The sequence below is a fragment of the Dipodomys merriami genome, unplaced genomic scaffold (assembly GCF_024711535.1).
Source record: "Dipodomys merriami isolate MVZ:Mamm:240054 unplaced genomic scaffold, mDipMer1.0.p SCAF_1, whole genome shotgun sequence".
NCBI classification, from domain to species: domain Eukaryota; kingdom Metazoa; phylum Chordata; class Mammalia; order Rodentia; family Heteromyidae; genus Dipodomys; species Dipodomys merriami.
Genome location: NW_027202270.1, coordinates 127,314,804 through 127,337,886, shown reverse-complemented (window position 1 = coordinate 127,337,886; position 23,083 = coordinate 127,314,804). Strand labels below are relative to the sequence as shown.

Genomic DNA, 23,083 nt, shown 5'->3' with positions numbered 1-23,083 from the left:
TCCCTGGAAGGTTTGGGTGATACTGATGAAGAGGCTGAGGAATGTTGATCAGTTTGCTGGGTGATTCCAGTTCTGTCACTTGCCCTTAGAAACTACTTGAATTACCAAAGGCCAGGCAGGACTGCAGGAGGGCCCATGAAAAAAATATATCAATAAAGGGGCTGGGAAGGTGGCTCAGTGGTAGAGTGCTTGCCTTGCATGCATGAGGCCCTGGGTTCGTTTCCTCAGAAGTGGAGCTGTGGCTCAAGAGCTCTAGCCTTGAGCTGAAGAGCTGAGGGACAGGGCCCAGGCCGAGAGTTCAGGAGCCAGGAGCCAGTGGGCTCACACCTATAATCGTAGCTACTCAGGAGGCTAAGATCTGAGGATCATGGTTCAAAGCCAGCCCAAGGCAGAAAAGTCCCCATGAGACTCTTATATCCAATTAACCACTCAAAAACCAGAAGTGGAGCTGTGGCTCAAAGTGGTAGAGCACTAACCTTGAGCAAAAGCGCTCAGGGACAGCACCCAGACCCTGAGTTCAAGCCTCATGATTGACAAAAAAAAAAAAAAAGAAGTCAACAAAAGCCAGGCATAGTAGCACATGTCTGTAATCCTAGTTACTTGGGAGGTATAGATAGGAGGATCATGATTTGAAGTCAGTTTATCCCCCCAAAATTGAAAGTAAGATCTTTTCTCAGAAACAAGTAACAGTTGTCTGTAATCTCAGCTACTCTGGATGTAGAAGTAGGAGGGTCACAGTCCAAGGCTAGTCTGGGCAAGAACATGAGCTCCTATCTGAAAAACAACTAAAAGAAAACCAGGCAGCCAAGTGATTACAGCTCATGCTTGCAAGCCTAGCTACTTAGGAGGTAGAGATTGGGAAGACTGAGGTTTGAGGCCAGTCCAAGCAAAAAGTTAGCAAGACCTCTTCATTTTTTTTTTTTTTTGGTCGGTCATGGGGCTTGAACTCTGGGCTTGGGCGCTATCCCTCAGCTCTTCAGCTCATGGCGAGTGCTCTACCACTTGCACCACAGCGCCACTTCTGCTTTTCTAGTGGTTTATTGGAGATAGGAGTCTCCAGACCAGGCTGGCTTTGAACTATGATCCTCAGATCTCAGCCTCCTGAGTACCTAGGATTACAGGCGTGAGCTACTGGCGCCCAGCGTAAGACCTCTTCTCAACCAACAGCCAGATTTAGTGGTGTGCATCTGTAATCCAAGCTATCCTAGGAAGCATAGATAGAAGGATAGTTATCTGAGGCTGGCTCCTATCAAAAATGTGACACCTTCTTTGAGTAATAACCTAAAGCATAAAAGGGATAAAGATATGGCTGGAGTGGTAATTATTGCCAAGAAAGCTTGAGGTTATGAGTTCAAACACCAGTACTAAAAAAAAAAGTCTACAAAAATGTGCTTCTCCTTGTCATTTATGATTACAGATAAATAGCACATTGTTGTACAATGGTAGGAGAGTCATTAATTATAGTACTCTTATTTCCATCTGTACAAGTTATTAAAGAGCAACAACTAAAAATTACGTTTAAGAAAACATTTTTAATGACCTGGCAACACCCAAGTAAAAAAATCAGGATATCTCCCTACTGACAAAGTATGACTTTATCATCTTATAAACAAGATGATGAAGGAAAAACAAAAAAAATGACACATAATGATTTTAGCCTTAAAAAGGAAGGAAATTCTGGCACGTGCTAAAACCGAGATGAAACATAAAACTACGCTAAGTGAATGAGCAAGACAGAAAAGGACAAATGCAATATGATTCATCATATGAGCTATGAGGATAGTCACCTCTGCAGAGTCACTGAGTGAAATGACGGCTTCCAGGGACTGGAGTAAATAGTGTCCAATGGGGACAGGGTTTCAGTATGCCATGACACCAGTTCTGGAGAAGGTTGTAACATAGAGTTGCTGTGACAAATATGCCTGAGAGCACAACTTAGGGTAGGAAGGATTGAAAACCCCTCATGGTTTCAGAGGCCTTGGGCTCTGGTTGCTTGGCACCATGCACTTGGGCAGAACAAGATGGCAGCAGGAGCATGTGGTAGAGGAGCTTCCTCACTTCATTATGGTCCGGAAACAGACAGAGGGAAAGAGACTGGAGACCAGATTTAACCGTCAAGGGCAAGTCCCCACTAACCCACTTCCTCCAGCTAGGTCATACCTCCAGAAGTTTCCATCCACCTTCCGGAATAGCACAGCCAGCTGGGGACTAAGCATTCAATGTAAGAGTCTGGGGAAGAGAGTTCCTATTCCAATCATAACACAGTGCTTAACTGGGCACAAAGTAAAACTGGATAAAATGGGTCAAATGGATGAAATGGTACATTTTATGTGAGATATATTTTGCCACAATTGAAAAAGCTAGATTAAGCCCAGTGCTGGTAACTCATACCTATAATCCTAGCTACTCAGAAAGCTTAGGTCTAAGGATTGTGGTTTGAAGATAGCCGGGGCAGAAGAAATCTGTGAGACTCTTATCTCCAATGAGTCAGCCAAAAGCCAGAAGTGGAGCTATGTGTGGCTCAAGTGGTAGAGTGCCAGCCTTGAATGGAAAAAAGCCAAGCTAGAGTGCAAGGCCCTGAGTTCAAGCCCCAGCTCCAGTAGGTGTGTGCGTGCGCACACACACACACGTTATGAAGAAACATGTCAAAATGTTCATTGTAAATATTTTGTGTAAAGACGTTATGAGTGATCTGTTTTATTCCTCTTTCGTTTCCAACATTGTCCCTCCAGTAAAGGAAACGTTTTGTTTTGTTTGTTGTTTGTTTTAAGGAAGCTTGCTGCAGCGTCTCCCAGATGTGTGTGGGGGTCTGGGAGACTAGTCCAGCTGCAGTTAGCAATAGCGAGAACCAGAGGCTGCTGGGGGAGGGGTGACTCACAGACGGCCTGGGACTTCCAGGTTCCCCTAGGTCTGCTGCCCTGCCAGCTGGCTTCCTCTGCCTGCCCTCCAACACTCAGCTCTCACTCAGGGTTCCTTCTCCCCAGGAAGAGCTCAGCTTGAAGGGGAGCCCCTGCCTAGGTCTTAGTGGGAATGTGGGTTCGGGGCTTTCTCAGAAGGCCAGTACCCAAGATGCCTTCCCTCTGCTCCGCCCCAGTCCAGCTGCAAAAACAACAGCCCATACCCAAAGCCCTGTTATTGTAGCAAGAGTGGAGTCTCTGTGCTCTTGCTTGATGGGAAGGAGAGGGGATGGGGCCTACCAGCCCTAAATAGACCTAGGGGCAAGAGGTGCCCTGGGGATCCTTCCTTCTCTCTCCCTCTGGGGAAGCCTGCACTGAGTTGTGTGGACAAGGGATTGGGAGAAGCCTGTGGGACCTGAGGACTGGAACAAGTCTGCCAGTAGCCTTCCTGGCTCCCTGGGGATCGAGGGGGTGGGGGACAGCAAGGAGGAAGTCAAGCCACTTGGGAATCCACTGAGCCAAGGCGTGGGTAGGAGGCGGCACCATCGTGGCTCCATGGCTGGCCAGGGCCAAGGCTTTCCCACCGGGTACAACTGCCCACGAGGCTTTGTGGAGCCATCTACCCTGGGCAGCCAAAGAGCTTTTCCTGCCCTCTCCCCTGAAGGGCCAGGGACTGGCAAGTGGGAGTCAGAGCCGAGCAGGGCTCTTCCCTCTCCATCCTAGTGCCCTAGGTGTGTTCTGGGCATTGCAGGGAGGCCGACCTCTCCATAGTCATATGACGGATAAGGACATGGAAATTCTACCAACAACAACAGGAAGAGCTCTGGGTGGAAGTCTGGCCCGAGGTTGAGCCCAGAAGGCCATTCCTCCCCATCTAGTACGGAGGTATGGATGCTATTGGCCTACGAAGCACCACTCAAGTCTCTGGACATTGGGTTAGAATCTATGCTCTGCCACTATTAGCTATGTGACTGGGCACACCACTTACCTCTCTGAGTCTTGGCTCTGATGAGTTAACATTTACCCTGTCAAGCCCTAGGAGGTTTAGAGGTCTCATCTAGAAAGTCTCTGGCACAAAATCAGTACTTTGCAAGGGGAGATCCTTCCCTGTGTTCTTATCACACAAGCCTAAAGAGGTGAAGCTAGTTTGAGAATAGAAAGAACCTTCCCCGGGCGCCAGTGGCTCACGCCTGTAATCCTACTTACTCAGGAGGCTGAGATCTGAGGATTGCGGTTCAAAGCCAGCCCGGGCAGGAAAGACTGTGAGACTCCTATCTCCAGTAAACGACCAGAAAACCGGAAGTGGTGCTGTGGCTCAAGTGGTAGAGTGCCCACCTTGAGCTGAAGAGCTGGGGGACAGTGCCCAGGCCCAGATTTCAAGCCCCATGACCGACAAGAAAGAAAGAACCTTCCGATCTCAGGTCTCAGCTTACTTATCCCCACTCCCACATTTTGCTCAATACAGAGAGCAGCTAGAGAACTGTGTCCCCTCCTTCTCCCTCCCCCAACCCCAGAGCCAGAACCAGTTAACTACACTCCCAAGTTAGACCATGATTGTTGTCTGGATATTCCTGGCCACAGGTATCAACCCTGGGACAGAAGGGAGCCAGATGAGAGAAGGTAGCCCCTAGGGAGCTGCCAGCAGCCTCTGTCTGCAAGTCACTCACTGAGTGTCACCTAAGCAGAAAGTTTCCGGGAGCAAGGGCATGGGTACCTGACTGGGCAGCACTAGCAAGCAGCATTGCTGTGATAGCCCCTTCTTGAGTAGCTACAAGGACCGAAAGTTCTTCAGAGAGAGGAGTTCTGGAATGGAAGTGGCATTATTTCTCCCTCAATTTGCTGTCTTTGAAATTACAACCATGTTCTCACTGGGATCTCTTCTAATGGAAATTAAAAACAACTTCTCATGTAATGGGCATCCAGACATACTTAAAGATCAACAGTACAACAATGTTTCCGAATCTTCCAGACTGTTCACATCTTTGCTGCTACTGCTATTTCCATCAACAAACAAGATCATCTAGTTTCTTTCCTCCCTGCCTCCCTCCCTCCGTCCCTTCCTTCCTTCCTTCCTTCCTTCTTTCCTTCCTTCCTTCCTTCCTTCCTTCCTTCCTTCCTTCCTTCCTTCCTTCCTCCCTCCCTCCCTCCCTCTCTCCCTCCCTCCCTTCTTCCCTCCCTTCCCTTCCCTTCCTCCCTCCTTCCCTCCCTCCCTTCCTCCCTCCCTCCCTCCCCTCCTTCCTTTCTTCCTTCCTTCCTTCCTTCCTTCCTTCCTTCTTTCTCATTTCTTGTTCAATACATGGGCTTGAACTCAGGGCCTTGTGCTCTTGCTTAGCTTTTCCTCTCAAGGGCTCTTCCACTTGATCCAAAACTCCATTTCAGGCTTCTTGCTGGCTAATTGGAGATAAAAGTCACTGATTTGTCTGCCTGGGCTGACTTCAAACTATGGTCATCAGACCATGAGTAGCTAGAATTATAGGCATGAGCCACAGGTGCCTGGCCCATCATTTGGTTTCGAAGAGGCAGATTTAAGGCTGTCTGGCTTCTAAACCTAGGCTTCCACATGGTTTGACAATCAATACCACGCTACCAGAGCTGAGAGGATAACTGGTCTCTATAGTTTTTCTCAGAATCACAAACTGTTTGTTTTGGTCTACTTATGTGCTTGGTAGAGCTGTTGATCAAAACTAGCCTTTCTCATAAGGCTGTTCTAGATAACAAATAAATAGATAAATAGAATAAGAGATGAAGTATTTAACCAAAGGCAAAAAGTTGGTAAACTATAATGGATATTGTTGCTTATTTTCACTGTTTCCCCTTGTAGGAGGCTTTTTTCTGAATTCCATGTGATGCTTGATATAAAGGTGCTGGATAATGGGCTGGGAAGGTGGCTCAGTGGCAGAGTGCTTGCCTTGCATGCATGAGGCCCTGGGTTCGATTTCTCAGCACCACATAAGCAAAAAGAAAAAAGCTAGAAGTGACGCTGTGGCTCAAGTGGTAGAGCACTAGCCTTGAGCTGAAGAGCTGAGGGACAGCACCCAGGCCCAGAGTTCAGGCCCCACAACCGGACCCCCCCCCCAAAAAAAGGTGCTGGATAAAACATTAGATACATATTGAAATTGCTTATATATGAACAACAAATTTCAATACACTAGGGAATTACAATAGGTAAGTATTTTATTTTATTTTTAAAAATCACATCCCCTGATACCACTATCTGTGCCTGTCATTCGATTTTTTTCTCCAAATTTCTAGCAATAGGCTATGTTCAAGTGGCAGGGAATCTCAAAAGTACAAAAAGGTCTCACAAAAATATAGATCCACATTTAGACCAAGTTATGCTTCTAGGTTAGCAGAAGCAATCACACAATGAACCCTGACCTCAGCTGAGAATTAGCTTGGGCTCCTCGAAGGATAAAAAAGTAGTTTAGCTAAGACTCCAAAAACTAAGAGTTAAGACAAAAGAGAATTTGTGGAGATGCTCTATTGGGTATTACCTTCAGACATGGCTAGACCTAAGATCCTACATCAGCCTGTTTCAAAGGGCTAGTTCATCGGCTCATTATTGCTCTAGGACTTGGTTCTGCTTGCTTTTCCTAGAATAATTGTTTGGCTTTCTTCTGGGGCAGTAGCCTTTCTCCCAAATCAGACAATCTCTCACTATAAGGCAGGAAAGGTAGCCCCTGACAGTCTAAAGTCAACTGTTTACAGGAGATAATCTAAAAGAGAAAACCTGGCTTTTTCTCAGGGTCTAGATACCAGTGAAGGAACTGAATGGCTGTCATCTCCCATCAACATGGAGATTGAATGATGGGTGGTGTGCAAGCCCTGTGGTTAGGGACTCCTTGAAACACCAGGAGGCACTGAGATTGACAGTTCACCCAAACCACATAGGATAAGGAGGGGTAATTCCCAGCGGAAAGGGGGGGTGCAGGGTAGACAAAAACAACAGGTGTCCACTACAATAGCACTTGTTCTCAGGTTGCGTAGAGACATGACTTATGCACCAAAACAATCAAAGAAGGATGAAAACAGTGATGCATTCACATTCGCAAGTGTTGAGTCAAAGCTTCTCAGGAAAAGGAAGTGATCCCATGGCCTAAAAGAGATCCTTTACAACACAGAAGACACAAATATTTTGATCAACCTCATTCCAATCACCTGATCTCCAAATTCAGTTCAGGAAACTTATCTAACTAGACAGTTATTCAGAATGTTTGTAATTGGGACACTTTGGGAGTTATCTGGAAGTTTCTGTGGATTTTTATTATATTTGTGGTTGAGAAAAAGAAACAAGTTTTTTTTCTTATAAATAACATTTCTTTATGGTTATAAATGGGATATGTTTCTTGTAAGTATGTGTGAAAATTCAGAATGGTACATAAATTAAATATTAAAAAGAACTGGGGTTTCTTAGGGTTCGGCATGACTGCAAGTGATTGAAACCCTATGTTTTAGGGTGGTTTTTTTAAACAAGATCCAAATTTATTTTGCTCTCACCTGCATATAAGTCCAAGGGCACATAATCCAGCTGGTGTGAGAAAACTACTCCTCTAAGGCCCCAGGATAGTCACGCTTCTGCCAGCTCACAACTCTGCCATCTCTACCATGTGCCCAGCATCTTCATCATCTCATCTGGCAAAGCAGAAATATGGCAAGAAAAAGAAAGGGATGCAAAGGCAAATACCCAACACAGCTCTCCTAGAGAAGATCCCAGAACAAGAACACATGTCCACACCATCCCATTTGTTAAGAACGAGTCATATGGCCACATCTGCATGCTAAGGAGAGGGGGAAATGCAGTCTTTATTCTAGGTAGCTGCTTTCTCAAATAAGTTCCATTAGAGTATTCTGTTCTATCGAAAAGAAGAATGGTTATGGGGGCAATTAAAGGTCTCTAATTAACCTATAAACATAATACCCAGAGATAGCCACTGTTCAGAGGAGTCTACCCCTCCTTCCCAGGGCAGACTCTACATTTTCATCTATATACATACCCATGCCCATAAAAATACATATATGCATACATACTCATATGTATATATGTGTGAATTTTTACATTTCATATGTATAAAATATACATATGAAATTGAGAATCCCCAGTGATAGAAGCGAAATTGATTGGAATATATTAAAACGTGTGGAAATGTGAAATGAAATCCCCTCTTCTAGAACTAATATAAGCTAATGATTTTAACTTTTTATTATTAAGGATTTATATAAAGAGGTTATAATTCCATTTCAGGTTATGAGTACAATGCATCATGATCAATGTCACCCCTTCCACCATTCATTTTTTTCCCCTCCCATCTCTACCCTTAAGTAAATTTTTTGTGTGTGCTGGTGGTCCTGGGGCTTGAACTCAGGGCCTTGGAACTGTCTCTGAGCTTTTTTGCTCAAAGCTAGTGCTCTATCACTTGAGCCACAGTTCCACTTTTGACCTTTTTGTGGATTGGAGGTAAGGGTCTTACAGACTTACTTGCTTGGGCTGGCTTCGAACAATGATCCTTAGATCTCAGCCTCCTGAGAAATTGGATTATAGGCATGAGACACTGGCACCTGGCAGGAGATTCGTTTTGTTTGTTTTAACTGAGCACAATTTCCTGTGGCTCATCTAAGTTATTGCATGTATTAATTGTTCCTTTTTTATTGCCAAGCAATAGTCAATTGTGTGGATGTACAACAGCTTGTTTAAATAGTCACCAACTGGAAGACATCTGGGTAGTTTGCAGTTTGGGATTATTATGATTAAAACTGCTATGAACATTCAGGTTCAAGTTCTTTCTCTGGGAGAATTGAACAAGTGCAGTTGCTGTGCTGTATAAGTTCGTTTTTGTGTTGAAGACAACTGCTAAAAATTTCCCCGGGTGCTTATATATAACATGCCTTTCAAATTTAATATGGGGGGCTGGGATGTAGATCAGTGGCGAAGTGCTTGCCCAGCAAGTACAACATCCTAGGTTCAATCCCCAGTAGTAAGAAAAGACTGGTCTGGGAAGGTGGCTCAGTGGTAGAGTGCTTGCTTTGCATGCATGAGGCCCTGGGTTTGATTCCTCAGCACCACATAAGCAGAAAAGGCTGGAAGTGGCGCTGTGGCTCAAGTGGTAGAGTGCTAGCCTTGAGCTGAAGAGCTCAGGGACAGTGCCCAGGCCCAGAGTTCAGGCCCAATGACTCACACACACACACACACACACACACACACACACACACACACACACACACACACACACACACACACACACACACACACACACACACACACACACACACACACACACACACGTACAGTTAAAAAGAAAAACCCCAAACATCAAATTTAATATGGGTAGAGAAGCTTTCGAGCTCTGGGTTCAATTCCCAGTATTACACAAATAGACAAGAGCAACCTAAAAAGTTATCATTAAGTATGTACTATATGATGATGATGATGATGATGATGATGATGATGATGATGATGATGATGATGATGGTAATGGTAGTGATGATGATGATGATGATGATGATGATTTTGGTGGTCCTGAGGCTTGAGTTCTGGGTCTTATGCTTGCTAAGCAGATAAGTTGCTTTATCAGTTGAACCACACCCTCAGGTCTTTTTTCTTTCTTCATTTTTTTTGGTAACATTTGAGGATTCAACTCAAGGCCATGTAGGCAAGTGCCTTCCACATTCCGGTCGTCTGTTATTCTTTAAAACATGATATTCCATTGTGTGGATAACTGTAATGTCCTGAATAAATTTCCTAATTTTGAATATTTAGTTTTTTATGTTATCAATAGTAGCAAAGATATTATTGTGTATTGCTATTTGCACCCATTTCTAAGTATTTCTTTAAGATAAATTTCTACTCATGGATATGATTCAGAGTATGAATGAACATTGTAAATCTTTTTGCTATGTTTCTAAAATTATCCTACTTCAAACACTCCCACAGCATTAAATAAGAATTGGGGCAAAATTTCTCAAAATATTAATATTGCAACATAAATGACACCCAAATTATTGGTATCATTAATACATAAATATATCTCACAAATCAACTAATAAGAGATAGTCAGTATAACACCTTAGAGCAAGCAAGTAACAGAAAACTTCAAAGTCACACAAAGGATAGAGAACTGTATCTCTCATATAAGAAGTTTCAAGGGGCTGGGAAGGTGGCTCAGTGGTAGAGCGCTTGCCTTGCATGCATGAGGCCCTGGGTTCGATTCCTCAGCACAACATAAGCAAAAAGAAAAAAGCTGGAAGTGGCACCGTGGCTCAAGTGGTAGAGCGCTAGCCTTGAGCTGAAGAGCTGAGGGACAGCGCCCAGGCCCAGAGTTCAGGCCCCAGGACCGGACCCAAAAAAAAAAAAAAGAAGTTTCAAGGTGGGACACTCCTACATTTGCTCTTTTACACACTGACTGTAGTAAAAGACACCACAATACATAGACTAAATGTACAGGCTCTGAAGCCAGGCTACTGGGCGTTCATCCTAGCTCTTCCACTAAATGTATAACATTGAACAAGTTCCTCAGCTTCTCCTTTTGAAATGGCTGTATTCCATAAAGAATGAAATTATGTCATTGGAAAATAAATGGTACTCCGTCATCAGGTCAAACGAAATAGGCTAGACTGAGAAAGACAAACATATGCAGAATCTAGACCTGAAAAAAAAATGACACAAATGTAAAACTGGGGACTTTCTTGGGTGGAGGAACCTGCAGGATGAAAGAAGAGGATGAAATTAATTTTTAAAAAAATTTTTTTTCCTCAGGGGCTGAGAAGGTGGCTCAGTGGTAGAGTGCTTGCCTTGTATGCCTGAGGCCCTGTGTTCGATTCCTCAATACCACATAAGCAGAAAAAAAAAGCCAGAAGTGGTGTTATGGCTCAAGTGGTAGCGTGCTAGCCTTGAGCTGAAGAGCTGAGGGACAGCGCCCAGGCCCAGAGTTCAGGCCCCACGACCGGACCCCCCCCCCAAAAAAAGATAAAGGGTTGAATGTCATCAAAGAGATTCACATGCATATATGGAAATAGGATAATGAAGACAGAAACATTGTCTAAAAGGGAGGGACCAGAAAGTGTAATAAAGGCAATGATTTGATCCTATGTTTGATCATGTATAATTTCATTATATGCATGTATGGAAATATCACAATGAAACCTATTATATAATTAGTATATACTGATACGAAAGAGAAAATCTGTAATCCTAGCTAGGCTGAGATCTGAGGATTGTGGTTCAAAGCCAGCCCAGCAAGAAAGTCAGTGAGACTCTTATCTTCAATAAACCACTCAGAAAACCATAAGTGGTGCTGTGGCTCAAGCAGCAGAGCTCTCACCTTGAGCTGAAGAACTGAGGGACAGCACCCAGGCCCAGAGTTCAAGCCCCATGGCCAAAAAAAAAAAAAAAAAAAGGGAGAGTAACAAGTTAATATATGTAAATAATCTATTAAAGGTTGATATTATGAAGGGCCTAAGTTCTTACTCTGTTCTGACTTCCTGAGCAGTTATCTTTAATGGCAATCTTGAAACTGGGGCTTAAAACAAATGCAGTAGTTCCAGGCATCGCATTCAAGATCAGAAATAGAGAAGACTGAATAGTCTCTATCTTCTTCTTAAGGGCAAGGAGACCAAAAAAAAAAAAAAAAAAAAAAAAGGGCAAGGAGACCTTTCCAAGAAGTCCCAAACAGATCTCTTTTTTATATCCTGCTGCTTAGAAAATGAGTTGCTCTACAACATCTATTTAAAAAAAGAAGAAGAAAAGAAAAGAAAAGAGGGCTGGGAAGGTGGCTCAGTGGTGGAGCACTTGCCTTGCATGCATGAGGCCCTGGGTTTGATTCCTCAGCACCACATAAGAAAAAAGCCGGAAGTGGTGCTGTGGCTCAAGTGGTAGAGCGCTAGCCTTGAGCTGAAGAGCTGAGGGACAGCGCCCATGCCCAGAGTTCAGGCCCCACGACTGGACCAAAAAAAGAAAGAAAGAAAGAAAGAAGGAAAGAAGGAAAGAAGGAAAGAAGGAAAGAAAGAAAGAAAGAAAGAAAGAAAGAAAGAAAGAAAGAAAGAAAGAAAGAAAGAAAGAAAAGAAAAGAAAAGAAAAGAAAAGAAAAGAAAAGAAAAGAAAAGGAGAATGGAACTACCATGGTTTTCTTAGGCCAATCAGTATTTTCCCATGATAGGGCCACTTTCTCTGCTGATAGGAACCATCAACAAAGTCAGTTCTGTTAACAAGAAAGAAGAGTGAAAATAATATTGGATGAGCAATCGGAATATCTGCCACACATCACACTGGAAAAATGGGCAAACCACATGACCACATTGCTTCTTCACTAGAAGCAATGCAGATAGTCAATAAACACATGTAAAATGCTCATCTCTTTCTGCTCCTCCTTCTATACTAGAATTTGAATTTAGGGCCTCAAGCTACTCTAAAAGAAAAGAAGTAAGCAAGGAAGTTTTTTTTCTTACCAATTAGACTTATTTTATTTATTTAATTTTGTTGGTCATGGGGCTTGAACTCAGGGCCTGGGTGCTGTCCTTGAGCTTTTTCCACTCAAGGTTGACAATCTACCACTTTGAGCCACAGTGCCACTTCTAGTTTTCTGGTGGTTAATTGAAGATAGGAGTCTCACAGACTTTTCTGCTCTGGCTGGCTTTGAACTGTGATCCTCAGATCTCAGCTAGGATAAACAGGCATGAGCCACCAGTACCAAGCTCACAGTTAGAATTCTTAGAAAAATAGCACAATAGTTAAAATAATGTCAGATTAGTTTGGTTGATAAATTTGGCAATGAAATAAAATGGAGGGCTCCAAAATAGTCTCATACATTATAGAAACTGAACATCTAACAGCAGTAGCATTAGGAATCACTGGAGAAAGGATGAAAAAAATTGGATTACCACTTTCCATTCTGCATGAAAAGTAATTCTAAAACATGCATTCAGATGGAATTTTGAAATATTTAGATGGAACTGGTAGAATAACTCAGTGGTAGAGCACTTGCCTAGCATGCCAGAGGCCTTAGGTCCAATCCCTAGCATAAATAATGAATCATATTTCAAATAAAATCTAGCTTATACATTTTTATTTTGGATTAAGGAAGCATTTACAAAATAAGACACAAAAATCACTATAAAATACAATATCAATAGTTGAACATACTAATAGTATTTTAAATTTTGTTTAAAGACATCTCAAAATTGTACATGGTAGGGCATGTCTGTAGTCCCAGAATTTGGGATTACATTTCAATTTTGAAGCCAGTAAGGGTTTTGAAGTGCTGTGTTTTTTTATCTTAAAAAAATCAAAACCAAACGAAACCTCAAAGACAGGGTATAAATTACATAAATTGCTATGATTATATGTTTTTATTTCTTGATTGTTAGTATGATATATTACACTAGTCAATTTCCAAATACTGAACCATGAACACAGGTTCACACTTGTACATACATGAATATGGAACTAGGAAACTAGGAGAGAGTGGGGGGAAATGATAGAAGGGATTTCACTGATTAAGATTACATTATTCATCTAAATGGACATGTTAAATTGAAACCCCTTTGAACAACTTTTTTTTTGGGGGGGGGTCCGGTCGTCGGGCCTGTACTCTGGGCCTGGGCGCTGTCCCTCAGCTCTTCAGCTCAAGGCTAGCGCTCTACCACTTGAGCCCAGCACCACTTCTGGCTTTTTTCTTTTTGCTTATGTGGTATTGAGGAAGTGAACCCAGGGCCTCAGGCTTGCGAGGCAAGTGCTCTACCACTGAGCCACCTTCCCAGCCCTTGAACAACTATTTGATGATACACACATTACAAAGAAGAAAACAGCTGGGGGCTGTACAGGCTAATGCTTGTACTACTAGCTACTCAGGAGGCTAAGATCTGAGGATCACAGTTCAAAGCCAGCCCAGGCAGGATAGTCTGTGAGACTCTTACCTCCAATAAAACACTAGAAAACCAGAAGTGGTGCTGTGGCTCAAGCAGTAGAGCCCTTGCCTTCAGCTGAAGAGCACAGGGACAGCACCCAAGCCCAGAGTTCAAGCCCCATAACCGACAAAAAAAAAAAAAAAAGAGAGAAAACAATGAAACAAATATTGAGCCAACTTTGAATTCCAAGTTTAAATTGCATTTCATATGTACTATTTTTCTTTAATGTGTTCCTGGATTTGATCTGTTACTAATTTGTGGCAAATTTTTGGTGCATGACAGATAGTCTTATAGTTTTCTCTTTCTGTACTATCTTCGAGTAGTTTTAGTAATCTTCGTGAGGAGTAATTTGTCATTTGTAACAAAAGTCATAAAAACGTGTGTGCCTAAGGAGAAATTTATCATTAGGAAATAATTCCTATTACACAGAGACTTTGGGTTCAAATAGGCCTGGATCTATGTGTAAACTCACCCTTCCCTGACTGTTTAAATATTGTGTCTGTCTCCCAGTCCATCAAATAGGGACGAAGCACCTGCTGAGTTGTATTAGATAAGACAATTCACACACTGTGCACCTAGCACCCTGCATGTATACCTATGACTCCCGTCCTGTCAGGGGGAGGACACCACCTCTGCTGCTTAGACCCTACTTTGAATCTCATTCAGAGCCTCCAGCAGGAGACCGGCGGTAACTGAGTTCTGTGGTTCGGAAGAAAAGCCACAATTTCTCCAGTGTAGCCTCAGGCCAAGGGAGCCTAGAACTTGCTGTTCCCATAGCAACGGGACTCCAGCGCTGCGCCCAGGCCTGACAGGTCGGCCTCGCTCAGCCGCCGGGGAAACCGGAAAGGCCACTTCCGATTTCAAAGCTCGGAGGCGAGCAGACGCCTCTGATTGGCCCAAGCAGAAGGAGGCGGGCCTACCGCCTCACTAACTGGAGTTTTCCTTGCGGAGCGGAAGTTGACATTTCCCGCCCCGGAAGTGAAACCCTGAAATTCATTTTTTTTTTCTTCCTCCCAGGTGTGGGTGCTGTTGCGCACCCGGCGGCTGTTTTGGAGATGCCGGGAGCTTCGGCGAAGGACTCGGAGTTGTCCGAAAGGATCGAGGGTTTCGTTGAAACCTTAAAAAGGGGCGGCGGGCAGCGCAGCGAGGACATGGCCCGGGAGACCCTGGGGTTGCTGCGCCGGATCATCACGGACCACCGCTGGAGCGACGCGGGTGAGGAGGCCCGCCCCCCCGGCCCCCCACCCTCCCCCACACCTTCCCCCCCACACCCTCCTCCCTCCCCCCCACACCTTCCCCCACACCCTCCCCCCACCCTCCCCACCCCCCACACCTTCCCCCCCCACACCCTCCCCCCTCCCCCCCGCACCCTCCCCCCCTCCCCACCCCCTGCCCGTCTGGCCGCCCGGCCCTCACGCTCTGACCCTGGGGGTGCAGGGGAGCTGATGGCGCTGATCCGCAGGGAAGGCCGGAGGATGACGGCTGCACAGCCGTCCGAGACCACCGTGGGCAATATGGTGCGGAGAGTGCTGAAGATCATCCGGGAGGAGTATGGCAGGTCAGCCTCCCATTCTGGGCTCCGTGGTTGGATCCAGGCGCGCGCGCGCGCGCGCTCGCTCCCTCTCCCCCCACCCCCCTTGTACCTGTGTCCTCTTAGTGCTTGGAACCTCTTGTTGCTAGACATCCCCCTGATGCCCACCTGACTACACCTCCTTCCCACCTCCCTGTGTGGGTCTTTTTACTTCCCTAGACTGCATGGGCGCAGTGATGAGAGCGATCAGCAGGAGTCTCTGCACAAACTCTTAACATCCGGAGGTTTGAGCGAAGATTTCAGTTTCCACTATGCCCAACTTCAGCCCAACATCATTGAGGCGATTAATGAGCTGCTAGTGGAGCTGGGTAAGAGTTCTCAACGCTGTGACCAGCACAGGCCAGGCAGATGAGGAAACAAAATGTTTTAGTCGAGATGGAAGAGGTTACCTGTTCTTGGTTCCTGGCAGAGGTTCCTGTCATCTGGGTCAGTACCCAGAGTTTTGACTCAAACCTGATAGAAGGGGGAGGGAGCGAGACTGCGGGACTAAAGTAACCCTCTGGACTTTTCCCCACAGATTTCACCCTTCACAACTGCAAATGCACTGTGACAGAAGCTCTTAGGGCAGAGTTTAATTTTTGTTTTAAAGACAATGAATTCCTGAAAAACACACTTCCTAGGCCCTTCCCACTAAGCTTCATGAAAAACTTGTACACACACACACACACACACCTTCCTTGTCTTTGTGACACACACACACACACACCTTCCTTGTCTTTGTGACACACACACACACACACACATACACACATACACACACACACACACCTTCCTTGTCTTTGTGACCCAGGAGACCTGCAGACTTTCCTTATAATTAAAGTTCCTCAGAGATGAAGAAGCTAGGGTACTACCTGTACTAACCTGCTTTCAATTTCCTTCCCCAAGTTTTCTTCTCTTTCCTCTTACTCTCATGGAGGTTGCTGTGACCACCTTTTGGGAGAAGATGTGTTTACTCCATCAGTCAGGCTTTTAGGGTTTACCAGACTTCTTTTCTTTCCTGAACTGGTTATCTTCTAAAGCAAATGTAAGGCACTGGTTTGATGGCAGGGAAGTCGCCGACTAGCAGAGGTGCACTTGGGGAAAAAAATGTAGACTGACTGAAAGATTTGAAGTAGAGGATCCCAGGGGAGTAGGTGTTTAAAATTGAGTTGTTTTGCTTTGCAGCTGTTAATCCCAAATCTGCCAAATGGACAGTGTTTACAAAGGGAAGACATCCTTTCTAAACTGTTGGGCCTATCTGATATATTGGTATTTTATATTTTCTTGACAAAATGGTTCTTGCAGAAGGCACAACGGAGAATATTGCAGCCCAGGCCCTGGAACACATCCACTCCAATGAGGTGATCATGACCATTGGCTTCTCCAGAACAGTTGAGGCCTTCCTCAGGGAGGCTGCCCGGAAAAGGAAGTTCCATGTCATTGTAGCAGAATGTGCTCCTTTCTGCCAAGTAAGCAAAACTACTGGAGTTGCTAAGAAAAATGAAAGAGGAATAAAGGATGGGTGACGGGTTGTGTCCATGACAACTCTGAATTGGTAAACAAGTCAATGAGACATTGGAAACAAAGTAGAAAATTGAGAGAATTTTCAAGTTATTTATCCTATGAATGTTTTTAAGCATGGTTTTAATTTTGAGAATCAAAGTGAACTGCTTAGGTCCAAGGAGAGAGAAATATTCTTTCAGGAATCAAAATAAGGGTAAATTACCTTGGGATTGATTGTTGGTTGGTCTGATCTCAATCCTTAAGTAAATAATAGATCTCAAAAAAGAAGTAGGTAAAGATGCAGGAAGTAGTAAAATAATGAGCCAGGAGTATCTTGTCAACCCTACTTTATTCTATAAGTTGTATTTCCAGTTTTGTGGCTGCTCTGGAGCAATATATATATTATATTTTTACTAGCGTCCTTGTAGCTCAACAAAGTATATCCAGCTCGGGCAGAAAAGTGAGTTATGTGTTGGAAATCATGTGCTGGGTGTGCCTAGATCACAGAACCCCCAAGTCCAGCTGCATTGGAGAGCTCTTTTCACTGTCTCACTCTCTCCCAGCATCAGCCTTTCCCTCTATTGCAGGGTCATGAAATGGCCGTCAATTTGTCCAAAGCAGGTATTGAGACGACTGTCATGACTGATGCTGCCATTTTTGCTGTTATGTCAAGAGTCAACAAGGTGGGTGTCTGAATTAACTCAGTTGAATTCATGAAGGCTCTACTTTGAAAATATTGATGTCGCTGGACACCCATGGCTCCTGCCTGAAATCCTAGCTTCTCAGGAGGCTGAGATCTGAGGATTAAGGTTCAAAACCAGCCCAGGCAGGAAAGTCTGTGAGACTTATTGTCAATGAACCACCAGAAAACTGGAAATGGCACTGTGGCTCAAGTTGTAGAGTGCTTGCCTTGAGCTGAAGAGCTCAAAGACAGCACCTAAGCCCAGAGTTAAGTTCCATGACTGACAAAAAAAAAAAAAAAGGAAAATATTGATGTCTTAGGTTAGAGGTGTCTCAAGTGTTAAAGCACACAAGGCCCTGAATTCAAACCTTAATATCTCTCTCTCTCTCTCTCTCTCTCTCTCTCTCTCTCTCTCTCTCTTTCTCTCTCTCACACACACACACACACATGCTCACACGCTCACACTCATTTCTTTTTCTCCTCTTATAAAGTCCATGATAAGGGAAGAAAGTTTCTAGCACTCTTTGAAAGTACATACTTAGACTTTTTAAATATGTTAACAAAATTCTTTTCCATTTATCTATATCACTGTCCCTCACTTGGAGTAGCCTCTAAATTTTTGGTAAAGGCTTTGAGAAGAAGAATAACTTAAAACCAAGTGAGAGCGTTAGCTTCTAGGGACTGGCTATAGGATTCCTACTTTATGCTCAGAAGAGTGGGCAAGGATGAGTGGTAAATGAAAAGAATTCTTGGCTTCTCAAGAAATAAAGATAGCTGGGCACTGGTGGCTCACTCCTGTAATCCTAGCTGCTCAGGAGGCTGAGATCTGAGGATCTCGGTTCAAAGCCAGCCCGGGCAGGAAAGTCCATGAGAATTTTTTTTTTTTTTTGCCATGGGGCTTGAACTCTGGGCGTGGGCACTGTCCCTGCACTCTTCAACTCAAGGCGAGCACTCTACTGCTTAAGCCAAAGTGCCACTTCTGGTTTTTCTAGTGGTTTATTGAAGATAAGAGTCTCACAAAGTTTCCTGCCGGGGCTGGCTTTGAACCACAATCCTCAGATCTCAGTCTCCTGAGTAGCTAGGATTACAGGCGTGAGCCACCGGTGCCTGGCTCTGTGAGAATCTTATCTTCAATAAACCACCAGAAAACTGGAAGTGGTTCTGTGGCTCAAGTGGTAGAGCACTAGCCTTGAGTTGAAGTGCTGAGGGACAGCGCCCAGGCCCAGAGTTCAAGCCTCATGACCAACAACAACAACAAAAAAAAAGAAATAAAGACAGGGAAGAGCAGTAGCTATTGCAACTTCCTTTGCCAGACTAGATTCATTCTTTTGGGAATGCTACACTTCTGTGGCACTGAGCCTGTGATCCCTTTTCCTCTGCTGGTCTGTGACTCAAGATGCCAAGATGGTGGACTGAGCATTTAAGCCCGTTGAGGCCAATGAATGACCCTTTTAGGGCTCTACCCCCAGAATGACTCTCAGTTTTCTTCCTATCCTGAAGGTGATCATTGGCACGAAGACCATACTGGCCAATGGTGCCCTGAGAGCTGTGACAGGAACACATACTCTGGCACTGGCAGCAAAACACCATTCTACTCCACTCATTGTGTGTGCGCCCATGTTCAAGCTTTCCCCACAGGTATGTCTGTGTGTCTATCTCTGGCTGGGAGCCAACAGAGAGAAAGAAACTCAAGTTTAAGCTTGAATGCTATGCTTTAACCCTCATTCTGGGCTTCATTTTATGTTCTTTCAGTGAATGGATTAGATACAATGGAAGCTAGAAAGAGCCATAGAAATCTTGAGCCAATGATAGTTAGAGCCTTTCCACTTTAGAAAGCCAATACATCCCTGTGTGTAAAATTGCCACCAGTTGGAAGTGGTGCTGTGGCTCAAGTGGTAAAGCGCTAGCCTTGAGCTGAAGAGCTGAGGGACAGTGTTCAGGCCCAGAGTTCAAGCTCCATGACTGGCAAAAAAATGAAAATAAAAAAAATTGCCACCACTTCCTATCACCCTAACCATTTCTGAAAATGTCAAGCAGGTTGAAACTAGCATTGGTTTTATTTGTCATTGTTGTGGGTCTGTCCTCTCTCCCCTGAATACAAGTGGTTGCTAAGGGAAGAAGCATTTTGTCATTGATAGAAACTATTTGTATTTGGAAACAACCTATTTATAGATCTCTTTTTTAGTTAAAGTGAAATTCTCATGACATACAGTTAATCATTTGAAATGAGAAGCAAGTGGTGGTGGTATTTAGTACATTTACATGGCACTAGTCAGATCCCTCTAGCTTCAGAACATTTTATCATCCCAGAAAAACACTGTGTGCTCATTAAATAATCATTCCCTATTCCCCCTCCTCTGCATCTCTTAGTAACTGTGATCTGCTTTCTGTCTCTTTTTATTTGCCACTTTTGGTATTTTTATATAAAAGGAATCATACATGACATTTTATGTCTGACTTTTTTTTCACTTAGGATACATTCAAGTTTTTGTTCATGATATAAAGTGTGTCAGACTTCCTTTATAAGGCTGAATTGTATTCCATTGTATAGATATACAACAGTTTTTTCATTTGTTTATTGATATACATTTGGGTTGATTACATACTTTAGCTTTTATGAATAGTGCTGCTGCTTTAAGCATTGTAAGTTTTCTGTTTGGACGTGGATTTTTCACTTCTCTTAGGTACTTATCTAGAAGTGGAATTTCTAGGTTTCCTTTAAAAAATTTTTTTTCTTTATTAGTTCCCCAATGAAGAAGATTCATTTCACAAGTTTGTGACTCCTGAAGAAGTCTTGCCTTTCACAGAAGGTACACAAGTGTTCTGGGGGGCGTGGGAGGATTGGTCAGTAGGATTGAGTGATGTTGTTTTGTTTGAATCGTACTCTAGTGAGAACCGTTTTCTCTAGCACCGTAGAGTGTTTGAGGACCTGTGTTTGAGTCCATATTAATTTGTTTTAAGGCAAATGTATGTTAGCTAAGGTGCTGAGGCCATAGTGTATTCAATCCCTCAGAATTCACTGGATTAGTCCAAGTGCTTTGCTTCAAATACAAGTGAATTGCTTTCAGTTGCTGTGGGGAGTCATTTGATGAGTTGGCTGTCACAGGATGCAGGAACTGAAATGTTCCTACTTACAAAATAATATACAAGCCTGTCTTTGAGGTGCTGGTAGCTGACCCCTGTAATCCTAATCTCAGGGGGCCAAGATGAGGATCGCTGTTGGAAGCAAGCCCAGGCAGGAACAGGCAGGAACGTCTGTGAGACTCTTATCTCCAGTAAACTATCAAGAAAGCTGGAAGTGGAGCTGTATGGCTCAAGTGCTAGAGAACTAGTTTGAGCAAAAGAAGGCCTGGGATAGCACCTAGGCCCTGAGTTCAAGCCCCAGGATCAGCATACCACACAGACACACACACACACACACACACACACACACACACACACACACAGACACACGCACACACACACACACAAAGTATCTATTGAGCACCCACTATATGAATGCATAGGGGACATAGCAATGAGCAAAGGAAATAAGGTTCTCCTCCCTCAGACCCTGCATTCTGCTACAGTTGGCAGGCAAGGAAATGTCAGGTCCTGGGATGTTTTAGGAAGGAAACAAAGAAGGGTGGGTGTTGTGAAAGTGGCTACAGAGATGTCAAGTTTGGAGAACAGTCCTGATTGTTTCGTAGTTCTGAATGAATAGAGCTGAACGTGTGAGGGTTGGAGGAGTTTCCTGAGCATTGGTACAAGGTCCTGACATGAGACATGCTTAGTCAGTTGGAAAATGCTAGCCATGTGGATGCAGAGTAGTGAACATGTGTGTGTTACAAATTACAATTGATGTGCTGGAGAGGGGTGAGTTTGCATTTTATGCTAAGGGCTGTGCAAGAGCATTGGAGATGATGATGATGATGATGATCTTTGGTGCCGGTTCTGGGGCCTGAGTGCTGAGCTGTTGTGCTCAAGGTGGCTGGCACTCTACCACTTGAGCCACAACTCCACTTCTGGCTTTTTGGTGGTTAATTGGAGATAAGAATCTCGAGAACCAGGCTGACTTTGGACCACAGTCTTCATATCTCAGCCTCCTAAATAGCTTGGATTACAGGGGTGAGCCACCAGCACCAGCTGAGACTTTTTTTTTTTTGGTCGGTTGTGGGGCTTAAACTCTGGGCTTAGGCGCTGTCCCTGTGCTCTTCAGCTCAAGGCTAGTGCTCTACCACTTAAGCCACAATGCCACTTCTGGTTTTCGAGTGGTTTATTGGAGATAAGAGTCTCGTGGACTTTCCTGCCTGGGCTGGCTTTGAACTGTGATTCTCAGACCTTAACCTCCTGGGTAGCTAGGATTACAGGCATGAGCCACCAGCACTGGGCTGAGACTTCTTTTTGTCTTGTTTCTTTGTTGTTTTAGCAAAGCAGGAAAAGAAGGGAGAAATAGAGAGACGAGATCATACCCCCCACCCTTCTGCCCACACCCATCCCCAATCCTGCCAAATACCCAGGAGGTAGGAGCTGGGAGTTCACTTTGTTTTGTTTTTGAAACAGAGCCTTGCTGTGTGTAGTCTAGATTGGCCTCCAACTCGCAGTCCTCCTCCCTCCTCAGCCACTGGAGAATTAGCGGGAGAAACTCTGTCTGGAGTCATCTCTTCTAATTTGCACTTTGCCCCAACTTCCCTTGAGGGAAATCATAATGGCTCCATTACTGAGCCTAGACTATGTGCTACTTAATTTTTAGAGTAGGATCCTCAGCCTTGTCCTTAGTGTGTGTGATTGCCTTGCAGGGGACATTCTGGAGAAGGTCAGTGTTCACTGCCCTGTGTTTGACTACGTCCCCCCTGAGCTCATTACCCTCTTCATCTCCAACATCGGTGGGAATGCACCTTCGTACATCTACCGCCTGATGAGTGAGCTTTACCATCCCGATGACCATGTCCTCTGACTGCCAAGCCACCATGTGCCCTAAACAGAGCCGGCTTAGAGAGACCCAGAGACTCTGTGCTGCTGCTGCTGCTGCTACAGTGAGGGACAGAACAACCTGCAGAACCTCAGGGGTGTTTCCTGACAAGGAGCACATCTGGGACTTTTCCTTGCCTGTCAGGTCTTAACAGAGCAGCAGAGCTTAACTTGTTGATTTTGGAACCTCTTAGTGACCTAGCTGCATCTGTTTCAGGAACTTCAGCTTTCTGGGTCAATGGTGTGTTAAACATAACATTGACTACCTTGTTGGAGTACAGATTTTTGCTCAGAAATGGCTCCTGCACCTTTTCCTGGCAGTGCCAATAAAAGCTTCTGAAAGTTCATGTGTTTGTTTATTGTCCAGAGTGTTGACTGAACAGAAACAGCAGCTGTGGTGCTGTAATTAAGAGCGCAGCGGCAGGAACAAAGTACAGGTGAAAGCATTCAGTTTCCTTTTACGATACATTGGAAATGGTCCAAAAAAACTTCTTAGTAATCTAGGGCATGGTTTCAAGTCCTCTGATCATCAGATTTGCTTAGAGACTTAAAAAGTAGTCAACATCTCTGACCAATTGCATCTGA

General features: G+C 44.3%; 1 protein-coding gene across 1 annotated transcript; it reads left to right on the top strand.

The window, feature by feature from the left end:
• Window positions 1-14,772: 14,772 nt before the first annotated feature.
• Window positions 14,773-22,843, top strand: Eif2b2 (eukaryotic translation initiation factor 2B subunit beta). Its single transcript, XM_070029884.1, has 8 exons — window positions 14,773-15,008; window positions 15,231-15,351; window positions 15,544-15,692; window positions 16,669-16,832; window positions 17,454-17,549; window positions 19,049-19,186; window positions 20,292-20,358; window positions 22,327-22,843. Exons 1-8 carry the CDS (start codon window positions 14,849-14,851, stop codon window positions 22,482-22,484), a joined length of 1,053 nt encoding a protein of 350 aa, XP_069885985.1. The 5' UTR covers window positions 14,773-14,848; the 3' UTR covers window positions 22,485-22,843.
• Window positions 22,844-23,083: the final 240 nt, after the last annotated feature.